The following is a 12,019-nucleotide window of genomic DNA, read 5'->3' on the forward strand; positions in this document are numbered from 1 at the left end:
AACCACTGTGTTACCCACATTACTCCCCAGGACCTGATCAGGTGTACCCGAACACTCTGTAGGAAGCTAGAGAAGTGATTGCTGGGCCTCTTGCTGAGGTATTTGTATCATTGATAGTCACAGGTGAGATGCCGGAAGACTGGAGGTTGGCAAACGTGGTGCCACTGTTCAAGGGGATGTTGGAGGGAATCCTGAGGGACAGGATGTACATGTATTTGGAAAGGCAAGGACTGATTAGGGATAGTCAACATGGCTTTGTGCGTGGGAAATCATGTCTAATTTGAATATTTTGAATTAAAAAAGAGGATTGAGGGTAGAGTGATTGATGTGATCTATACAGACTTCATTAAGGCATTCAACAAAGTTCCCAATGGGAGACTGGTTAGCAAGGTTACATCTCATGGAATACAGGGAGAACTAGCCATTTGGATACAGAACTGGCTCAAAGGTAGAAGACAGAGGGTAGTGGTGGAGGGTTGTTTTTCAGACTGGAGGCCTGTGACCAGTGGAGTGCCACAAGGATCGGTGCTGGGTCCTCTACTTTTTGTCATTTACATAGATGATTTGGATGTGAGCATAAGAGGTACAGTTAGTAAGTTTGCAGATGACACCAAAATTGGAGGGGTAGTGGACAGCGAAGAGGGTTACCTCAGATTACAACAGGATCTGGACCAGATGGGCCAATGGGCTGAGAAGTGGCAGATGGAGTTTAATTCAGATAAATGTGAGGTGCTGCATTTTGGGAAAGCAAATCTTAGCAGGATTTATACACTTAATGGTAAGGTCCTGGGGGGTGTTGCTGAACAAAGAGACCTTGGAGTGCAGGTTCATAGCTCCTTGAAAGTGGAGTCGCAGGTAGATAGGATCGTGAAGGCAGCGTTTGGTATGCTTTCCTTTATTGGTCAGAGTATGGAGTAGAGGAGTTGGGAGGTCATGTTGCGGCTGTACAGGACATTGGTTAGGCCACTGTTGGGGTACTGCGTGCAGTTCTGTTCCCCCTCGTGTGGAAGGATTTTATAAATCTCTTTCTGAACCCTTTTCAAGATTTACAAGGATGTTGCCAGGGTTGGAGGATCTGAGCTACAGGGAGAGGCTGAACAGGCTGGGGCTGTTTTCCCTGGAGCATCGGAGGCTGAGAGGTGACCTTATAGAGGTTTATAAAATTATGAGGGGCATGGATAGGGTAAATAGACAAAGTCTTTTGCCTGGGGTCAGGGAGTCCAGAACTAGAGGGGCATAGGTTTAGGGTGAGAGGGGAATGATTTATAAGGGACAATGTTTTCACATAGAGAATGGTATGTGATGAGGAAGTGCTGGTAAATGGGACGTGATTCCTTTCGGATATCTCGTTGGCATGGACAAGTAATGTTTGCATGCTGTACATCTTTCTCCCCAGTCAGACCACATCTGGCATACTGTGAACAGTCTGGCATTACTTATCTAAGGAAAAATATTGGGTTTGGGTGGACCTTCTCATGAGGAGAGTCGAGATTAGAGTGGGGCTGGAAAAGTGCAGCATCCGAGGAGCAGGAAAATCAACATTTTGGGCAAAAGTCCTTCTTCAGGAATGAGGAGAGGTTGAGTAATGTTGGACCTGTGTTCAGGGGAGTTTGCAGAATGAGTGATCTTACTGAAAGATAAAAGATACTTTTGAGGGGAAGACTTGACACAGTAAAGGCAGAGAGATGGTTTATCCTGATGGGAGAGTCGAGGGAATCGCACTGAATAACAGAATAAAGGCTGATCCGGTTTAGAGGAGAGTAATTTCTGAGGGGAGTGAACTTCACTGCAGCCTGGTATTAAAGCTGCATCGTTAAAAATCCATCTTGGCTTTGAATATACTTAATTAGTAAAGACACCTCTGGTTATTGGGAAAAGGCAGCACAGTAGAGTTGAGGATAAGATCAGCCGAATTGATGGGCTGAACAGCTGACTTCTGTTTTGATGTCTTTATGGTTTTATAATCACTGTTTGTGGCTGAGTTTCTGGTCAATGGTAACTACCTCTTGGTGCTGGTTAATGGGGTTTCCAATAACCCAGTGCTGGTTAGAGACACTTGTTGGAGATGGTTCGTGCCTGGAAGCTCCGACTGAAGGTGTTGTCTAAATCTTCTCTCACTCCCTAGGACCCATCATGGCAAATCTTTCCCAGTTTCCACGATGACCACTTCACCATCTCCCTGTTTAATCTAGGTACAGAGTCAAAATTCAAACCTCTTCACTCACAGGCTGTGGACAATGATGGGTGGGTCAGCATTTATTCCTCAGCGGCCAGTCATTAACCACATGCCTGTGGGTCTGGGGTCCCGTGTACAGCAGGCCAGATAAGGATGGCAGATTTACTTCCCTGAAAGACATTACTGAACATCGAACAGTAAAGGACCTTCGGTCCTCGGTTGTGCCAACTCCAGCCAGACAGAGTTCCCTGTATCCCATAGCTCCTTACTTTCTGTATCCAGACAGAGTTCCCTGTATCCCATAGCTCCTTACTTTCTGTATCCAGACGGACAGAGTTCCCTCTATCCCATAGCTCCTTACTTTCTGTATCCAGACGGACAGAGTTCCCTCTATCCCATAGCTCCTTACTTTCTGAATGAGCCTATCACAGGGAACCTTATCAAATGCCTTGCTAATGTCCATGTGCACCACACCCACTGCTCTACCTTCATCAATCTCAAAAACTTCAATAAGGTTTGTGAGGCATGACCTGCCCCTCAGAAAGCCGTGCTCACTATCTCTAATCAAACTACGCTTTTCCAAATAATGATAAATCCGGTCTCAGAATCTTCTCCAATACTTCGCCAACACAGACGGAAGACAGACTGGTCTGTAATTTTGAAAAATGTGTTGCTGGAAAAGCGCAGCAGGTCAGGCAGCATCCAAGGAGCAGGAGAGTCGACGTTTCAGGCATAAGCCCATTCCTGAAGAAGGACTCATGCCTGAAACGTTGATTCTCCTGCTCCTTGGATGCTGCCTGACCTGCTGCGCTTTTCCAGCTCTGATCTCCAGCATCTGCAGTCCTCACTTTCTCCTGGTCTGTAATTTTCAGGATTATCCCTATTTGCTTTCTTGAACAAGATAATAACTTTATTTGGTTTCATGGTCATCATTTAGACTCATAATAAGAAATCATATTGTTTGGTTTTCCACAACCTGCCACAGTGGGATTTGAACCCGGAACATTACCTGGTGTCTGGATTAAAAAGTTTGTGACCATACAGCTGGGTCACTGCCTCGCCTGAGTCAGCTGGATGGGCAGGTGGAGAGAGCAGTGTTATTCATGGGGGTGATAAGAGGAAGGTGTTGCCCTCAGCTGGGGGATGGTGTACAGGTCTGGGTGCCACAATATGGGAAGGAAGTGAAAAACAGTGTGTGTGCACAATGGTTCCTAGACCAGTGCTGTTACTGCATGGCAGCAGGAATCCTGAAAGGGGATATAGCGGATACGCCAGATACTTTAATCACCTTGGCCAGCTGTGCTGGGGAAGTGTGGGCCTGTCTATATATTAATGTTCCTGAGGGTTCTACCATTTATAGTATAATTCACACTTGTTGGGTTGGTGGGGGGTGTGGATCTGACGAGGGAGTCACGAAGGGAGTGGTCCTTGCGGAACGCTGATAGGGGAGGGGAGGGAAATATATCACCCCGGCACCTTCCCCTGCAACCGCAGGAAATGTAAAACTTGCGTCCACACCTCCACACTCACTTCCCTCCAAGGCCCCAAGGGATCCTTCCATATCCGCCACAAATTCACCTGCACCTCCACACACATCATCTATTGCATCCGCTGCACCCGATGTGGCCTCCTCTATATTGGGGAGACAGGCCGCTTACTTGCAGAACGCTTCAGAGAACACCTCCGGGCCGCCCGAACCAACCAACCCAATCACCCCGTGGCTCAACACTTTAACTCTCCCTCCCACTCCACCGAGGACATGCAGGTCCTTGGACTCCTCCACTGGCAGAACACAACTACACGACGGCTGGAGGAGGAGCGCCTCATCTTCCGCCTGGGAACCCTCCAACCACAAGGTATGAATTCAGATTTCTCCAGTTTCCTCATTTCCCCTCCCCCCACCTTGTCTCAGTCGGTTCCCTCAACTCAGCACCGCCCTCCTAACCTGCAATCCTCTTCCTGACCTCTCCACCCCCACCCCACTCCAGCCTATCACCCTCACCTTGACCTCCTTCCACCTATCCCACCTCCATCGCCCCTCCCCCTAGTCCCTCCTCCCTACCTTTTATCTCAGCCTGCTTGGCTCTCTCTCTCCTATTCCTGATGAAGGGCTTATGCTCGAAACGTCGAATTCTCTATTCCTGAGATGCTGCCTAACCTGCTGTGCTTTGACCAGCAACACATTTGCAGCTGTGATCTCCAGCATCTGCAGACCTCATTTTTTACCCTTGGCCCAACAAGTCTACACCAACCCATTTCCCTCTGATTAATGCACCAAACACAATTCACCGGACCTGCACAACGTCGGACTGTAGGAGCAAACCCACGCAGACACGGGGAAAATGTGCAAACTCCACACAGACAGTTACATGAGGCTGAAGTTTGAACGTGAGTCCCTGGTGCTGTGAGGCAGCAGTGACCACTGTGCTGCCCCCAAAGATTTTGCAGACTTTGCCCTCAGATCCTTCATGTACACGGTGAGTAGTTGTGCTGCCAACACTGACCACTGTGGAACCCCACATCCTGAAACAGACCCTTGATCCCCACTCTCTCTGTCTTCCCCCAACCAGCCAACCCTCTATCCATGCCAGTACGTTATCCCCAACACCATGGGCTGTTAGGTTATGTAGCAGCTTCCTGCACAGCGCCTTGTCAAAGTCCTTCTGGAATCCAAATAGATCACACCCACTGGCTCTCCTCTGTCTAACTTGCTCTCGATCTCCTCAAAGAATCCGAACCAGTTTGTGTCAGGCATCAGGCCTGTTTTACCATGGACTTCCACAGACTCCACAATCTCACCCCTAATAATGGCCTCTCAAATCTTACCAAGGACTGAGGTCAGGCTATCTGGCTGATAGCTTCCTGCCTCCCACCTTATTTAACAAGTATGTTACATCAACCATTTCCCAGTCTTTGGGGAACCACTCTGCCTTGTGATTTCTGAAAGATCACCACCGAGTAAAAAATGAGGTCTGCAGATGCTGGAGATCACAGCTGAAAATGTGTTGCTGGTTAAAGCACAGCAGGCCAGGCAGCATCTCAGGAATGAGATGCTGCCTGGCCTGCTGTGCTTTGACCAGCAACACATTTTCAGCAGAAAGATCACCACCAACAATCTTCTCTGTTAGCTTGGTCTATATCCTGGGCTGGAGACCATCTGACAGAACATTTGGAAAGCATTAACAGAACTGGAGAAATCCAGTGTGGGTGATCTGGTGGTTAGCGCTGCTATCTCACAGTGCTAGGAATGCAGGTTTGATCCCAATCTTGGGTGACTGTGCAAACTCCAGACATTCTCCGTGTGTTTGAATTTCCTCCCAAAGTCCAGTTTAACTAATTGACCCTGTTAAATGTGGGATTACAGGGAAAGGGTTCATCCTTGAGGGTTAGTGCAAATGGGCCAAATGGCCTCCTTCCACACTGTAAAATTCTATGTAAGAGCAACAAGGTAAAACCAATGACTGCAGATGCTGGAAACCAGATTCTGGATCAGTGATGCTGGAAGAGCACGGCAGTTCAGGCAGCATCCGAGGAGCAGCAAAATCGACGTTTCGGGCAAAAGCCCTTCATCAGGAATAAAGGCAGAGAGCCTGAAGCGTGGAGAGATAAGCTAGAGGGGGGTGGGGGTGGGGAGAGAGTAGCATAGAGTACAATAGGTGAGTGGGGGAGGGGATGGAGGTGATAGCTCAGCACTGTCCCCATGACTTGTCCGGACATGTCCTACCTGTCTATCTCCTTTTCCACCCATCCACTCCACCCTCTCCTCCCTGACCTATCACCTTCATCCCCTCCCCCACTCACCCATTGTACTCTATGCTACTCTCTCCCTACCCCCACCCTCCTCCAGCTTATCTCTCCACCCTTCAGGCTCTCTGCCTTTATTCCTGATGAAGGGCTTTTGCCCGAAACGTCGATTTCGCTGCTCCTTGGATGCTGCCTGAACTGCTGTGCTCTTCCAGTACCACTGATCCAGCATCTGTGTAAGAGCAGTCCTGCTCTGCTAGTCCACTGGAGATCTAACGTGTCAACTAGAACAAAGCTGACCAGAGGATGTGGTGTATGTGAACTTCAAAAATACTTTAGGGAAGGTGCCACAAGAGGATCCTGGGCAGAATGGATTCCCATGGGATTGGGAATTGGTGGGAACAGCTGAGGAGTAAATACTGTGGTTTACTGAAACACAATCAGTCAACAGTGTGCACTTGTGATCCACTCAGCAACGTCCTCTCACACTCAATAAATGTTCACATTCTTGTGAAATGACCTGATGAGGGCAAAGTGAAAAGCTTCAACAGACTACGTCGTTTTCCAGCAAAACCAATACTTTGTACAATCACACGACAGAAAGGAAATCCCAAGACAAGTGATTTGAGAATACTTAGACCACAGGCCAATGTTTATTCTAGAATTTGTCTGATAACATCATTTCATATGGAGTGATTAAATATGGTTAAGTTTAATGAACATACAACCAACTCATTCACCGTAAATCAGCAGAAACATAAAGCTGGCAGTCAGAAATTGGATCCAAAGTCTAACGTTGCTGAGTGTCATCACTTCAGGCTCCCCCACCATCCTGACACAATCAATGCTGTTCCACAAACACCAGCTCCCCAGCAACAAGGGGACATGGAGGGGGACAGGCAAGGCTGCAGCTGAACAGGTTGGAGAGAGACAGGGAGGAGGAGGAGAGAGAGACCCAGGGACAGATCGGGAGACTGGCAGGTAAGAGATGGAGCTTTGGGAGGGGAAAGGTGGGCACAGGGAGAGAGCAGTGGGCTGACTCGGAACCTCCTGTTACCCTCAGGCCAGTAGGAAAGTTTCTCAGGCTCGATCAAAGTCAGTAAACAATCACTGGATGAGGGCACGAAGCCCCAGTGATTGGAGTGCAGTTTGTAACAACAGCAGGGGCTGGAATTCTCAGTCCAAGCAGTGCCACTGATTGGAGATAGTCTGACATACGTTAACCTCAGTCTCAGGTACAAGTGGGTAAATCCTGAACCACTCCATGACCGCGGGTGATTGAGATGAGTAACTGTGGGTAAGATTGGAGTATATTTCTGGAGTGGCTGGACTGATCTTTCAGATGTTGTAGGCCAGGCTAAAATACCAGAGATGCAGAATGGGCAGACAGACATTACTGAGGTTGTAAGGGGTTAATAGTGTTATAACCACAGGGTTTTGTCGATAAATTGATCCACGCACACACACATACAGCCTTATACGAGACGAAGGTCAGGAATCAGCGAGGCGAGTCCTATTGGAATTGTGGTACAGAGGGTGGTGCACTAGGACATTAGGCGGCTGTGTAGTTCATGCAGTTGATCATGGAGGAGGACGATCCGATGAACCTGGCCCTGACCTGGTGGACATGTCAAACAGACTTTACCCACACAAACTGCATCCGATTTCGCCTCCTCCTTGGCCTGTGGCAGAAAACAAAACATCAACCCAAGGTCAGGAATACGACACAAACTGCCCAATACATTCATATCGCTTCCTAACCGGCCACAAAATAATCCTCTCATCATACCCAGTCTGTTGAAGTCCTGGCCCAATGACTAACTCTGGAGTTTAATCCACAGCCTCACAATTCTGGGTGTATCAGAGTCTCATGATCTAAAACTCTTTTATTCAATCTTTAGCATCTTGCTCCAGACCTTTATGCTACAAAATTCTAAATTGGGCCACAACCATTCCATAAAGTGTGCCCCTGGAGAATAGAGACTCACATTGCAAGGGGTTGGGAATTATGGAGAAAACGTCAGGAGAGGGATCACCCAGCAGGCAGGGAGGAAAGGGCGAGAATCCAGCAGTGCCACAGCGAGTGGGCCCAAACAATCCCTCAGGCCTTGGATAGGAATGTGCAGAACGTCCCAAGGCATGGTCTACATCGGCAATAACAACATGGCTAGGAAAAGGGATGGGGATTTAAGGCAGATATTCAGGGAGCTAGGGTAGAAGCTTAGAGTTAGGACGAACAGAGTTGTTATCTCTGTGCTACGTGCTAGGAACAGGGAGAGAGGGGGGTTGAACACGTGGCTACAGGGATGGTGCAGGAGGGAGGGTTTCAGATACCTGGACAATTGGGGCAGTTTCTGGGGTAGGTGGGACCTCTACAAACAGGATGGTCTCCACCTGAACCAGAGGGGTACCAATATCCTGGGGGAGGGCGGGGGGGGGGGTGGTTGGAATTTGCTAATGATCTTTGGGTGGGTTTAAACTAATTCAGCAAGGGGATGGGAACTGAAACTGTAGCTCCAGTGTACAGCAGGTTGAGAGTAATGAGGTCAGAAATATGGTCTCAAGGTTGCAAGAGTTCACCGGCAAACAGGAAGTTGGTTTGAGGTGTGTCTACTTCAACGCCAGGAGCATCCGGAATAAGGTGGGTGAGCTTGCAGCATGGGTTGGTACCTGGGACTTCGATGTTGTGGCCTTTTCAGAGACATGGGTAGAGCAGGGACAGGAATGGTTGTTGCAGGTTCCAGGATTTAGATCTTTCATTAAGAACAGTGAAGATGGTAAAAGAGGGGGAGGTGTGGCGTTGTTGGTCAAGGACAGTATTACAGTTACAGAAAGGATGTTAGGGGACTTGTCTACTGAGGTAGTATGGGCTGGGGTTAGAAACAGGAAAGGAGAGGGCACCCTGTTGGGAGTTTTCTATAGGCATCCGAATAGTTCCAGAGATGGCGAGGAAAGGATAGCAAAGATGATTCTGGATAGGAGTGAGAGAGACAGGGTTGTTGTCATGGGGACTTCAACTTTCCAAATATTGACTGGAAATACTATAGTTCAAGCACTTTAGATGGGTCAGGTTTTGTCCAGTGTGTGCAGGAGGGTTTCCTGCCACAGTATGTGTCAAGTGAGGGAGCCATGGTTTACAAAGCAAGTGGAGTCTCTGGTCAAGAGGAAGAAGCAGCTTTATGTTAGGATGAGACATGAGGGCTCAGTTAGGGAGCTTGAGAGTTACAGGTTAGTCAGGAAAGACCTAAGAGGAGCCAGGAGGGGACATGAGAAGTCATTGGTAGGTAGAATCAAGGAAAACCCGAAAGTTTGCTATAGGAATGTCAGGAATAAAAGAATGATGAGAGTAAGATGAGGGCCAATCAAGGATAGTAGTGGGAAGTTGTGTGTGGTGTCAGAGGAGATAGGGGAAGCACTAAATTAATATTTTTCATCAGCATTCACACTGAAAACGACAATGTTGTTGAGGAGAATACTGAGATACAGGCTACTAGACTACACGGGATTGAGGTTCACAAGGAGGAGCTGTTAGCAATTCTGGAACGTGTGAAAATAGGTAAGTCCCCTGGGCCGGATGGGATTTATCCCAGGATTCTCTGGGAAACCAGGGAAGAGATTGCCGAGTCTTTGGCATTGATCTTTATGTCTTCAATGTCTACAGGAATAGCGCCAGAGGACTGGAGGATAGCAAATGTGGTTCCCCTGTTCAAGAAGGGGAGTAGAGACAACCCTGGTAACCATAGACCAGTGAGCCTCACTTTGGTTGTGGGTAAAGTGTTGGAAAACGTTATAGGGAGATAGGGTTTATAATCATCTCGAAAAGAATAATTTGATTAGGGATAGTCAGCACGGTTTTGTGAAGGGTAGGTCGTGCCTCACAAACCTTATTGAGGTCTTTGAGAAAGTGACCAAACAGATAGATGAGGGTAAACTGGTTGCTGTGGTGTATAGGATTTCAGTAAGGCGTTCGATAAGGTTCTCCACAGTAGGCTATTGTACAAAATGCAGAGGAATGGGATTGTGGGAGATATAGCAGTTTGGATCAGTAATTGGCTTGCTGAAAGAAGGCAGAGGGTGGTGGTTGATGGGAAATGTTCATCCTGGAATCCAGTTACCAGTGGTGTACCGCAAGGGTCAGTGTTGGGTCCACTGCTGTTCGTCATTTTTATAAACGATCTGGATGAGGGCGTAGAAGGGTGGGTTAGTAAATTTGCAGACGACACTAAGGTCGGTGGAGTTGTGGATAGTGACGAAGGATGTTGTAGGTTACAGAGAGACATAGATAAGCTGCAGAGCTGGGCTGAGAGGTGGCAAATGGAGTTTAATGCGGACAAGTGTGAGGTGATTCACCTTGGTTGAAGTAATCGGAATGCAAAGTACTGGGCTAATGGTAAGATTCTGGGTAGTGTAGATGAGCAGAGAGGTCTCGGTGTCCAGGTACACAGATCCCTGAAAGTTGCCACCCAGGTTGACAGGGTTGTTAAGAAGGCATACAGTGTTTTAGCTTTTATTAATAGAGGGATCGAGTTCTGGAACCAGGAGGTTACGCTGCAGCTGTACAAAGCTCTGGTACGGCCACACTTGGAGTATTGTGTACAGTTCTGGTCACCGCATTATAAGAAGGATGTGGGAGCTTTGGAAAGGGTGCAGAGGAGATTTACTGGGATGTTGCCTGGTATGGAGGGGAGGTCTTATGAGGAAAGGCTGAGGGACATGAGGCTGTTTTCATTAGAGAGAAGGAGGTTGAGAGGTGACTTAAATGAGGCATACAAGATAATCAGAGGGTTAGATAGGGTGGGCAGTGAGAGCCTTTTTCCTCAGATGGTGAAAGCTAACACAAGGGGACATAGCTTTAAATTGAGGGGTGATAGATATAGGACAGTTCTCAGAGGTGGTTTCTTTACTCAGAGAGTAGTATGGGTGTGGAACACCCTGCCTGCAACAGTAGTAGACTCAGCAACTTTAAGTAAAAAATGAGGTCTGCAGATGCTGGAGATCACAGCTGAAAATGTGTTGCTGGTCAAAGCACAGCAGGCCAGGCAGCATCTCAGGAATAGGGACTTCGATGTTTCGAGCATAAGCCCTTCATCAGGAATCAGGAATTTTCAGCAACTTTAAGGGCATTTAAATGGATATTGGATCAACATGTAGATGAGAATGGAATAGTGTAGGGTAGATGGGCTTCAGATTGGTTCCACAGGTTGGAACAACACCGAGGGCCGAAGGGCCTGTACTGCGCTGTAAGGTCTGTGTTCTGAATAGAAGTCCTCATAGAGTTTCTAACAGGGAACAGAGAGAGGGCAGACCAACTCCATATTTTAGCTCAGCTTTCACAAATAACTTCACAAAACGGTGTGTTCCGGGGAGGGGCTGGGTGGGGATGGATCATGGTGCAGTTTCTGAACGGTTGGAAGTTATCATTACAATGAGACCTACCTTAGTAAAGGCTGGGTGTGGGAAGGTTGCAAAGTCCGAGGGGACTCGGGCCCTTGCTCGGTTTACAGACACTCGGTCCACTTCATCCTGCCATGAGGTGGAGAAAAGTTGTTCAGTGTTCACTCTCAATCCCAATCTCAATCTCAAACCCCCCCACCCAGCGGGCCACCGCTTCCTTTTGAACTGCAGACTGTTAATTTATTTTTTACAAAAGAAATCAGGATGCTGGCAATTGGTGCACAGACACAACTGACCATTGCATGATGAGATGAGGGGAGGGGGATATTGTTTGGGGACAGGAGGGGCAGACACAGATTGAGTTGCCAGTTCATTTCCAGGATCATGGATGGAGATGGACCTGGTGTGGGATGACCCAGTGTCATGGTTTATCTGATCACTGACATGTGAAAACTCAGTCTGATCTTCTTTCTGCTGAGAGAGTTTCAGCAATTTCTGTGTTGTCCATGGGATAAGGCAGCAGCTAACAGAGAGTTCCCACATACAACCCAGGCAGCCTGCAGAGCCCCGGCACATTTAGCAGCACCTACTGAGACAGAATGGAAGATAACCTTGAATCCAACATGACTTCTTCAGAAATGATAGGGGTGGAAATTCTTCAAAGCTCTGTTACCGCTGAGAGGTGGAGAAGGAATGAAGTAATGG

The 12,019-nt window shown here is 47.9% G+C and overlaps 1 protein-coding gene across 3 annotated transcripts in view; it reads right to left on the reverse strand.

The window, feature by feature from the left end:
* Window positions 1-6,543: 6,543 nt before the first annotated feature.
* The window catches only part of LOC132819861 (dynactin subunit 1-like), a 188,068-nt gene continuing 182,592 nt past the window's right edge, over window positions 6,544-12,019 (reverse strand). For 2 of the 3 annotated variants that reach the window (XM_060831889.1, XM_060831802.1), the window contains exons 27-28: window positions 11,357-11,443; window positions 6,544-7,602 (exon numbers count right to left, since the gene is read on the reverse strand). In XM_060831889.1, the coding sequence (XP_060687872.1) occupies window positions 7,465-7,602; window positions 11,357-11,443 (225 nt within the window). In that variant the 3' untranslated portion in view covers window positions 6,544-7,464. The remainder of the gene's footprint in view (window positions 7,603-11,356; window positions 11,444-12,019) is intronic. The other variant, XM_060831929.1, reaches the window with a different exon arrangement.

The sequence above is a fragment of the Hemiscyllium ocellatum genome, chromosome 1 (genome assembly GCF_020745735.1).
Source record: "Hemiscyllium ocellatum isolate sHemOce1 chromosome 1, sHemOce1.pat.X.cur, whole genome shotgun sequence".
Lineage (NCBI taxonomy): Eukaryota > Metazoa > Chordata > Chondrichthyes > Orectolobiformes > Hemiscylliidae > Hemiscyllium > Hemiscyllium ocellatum.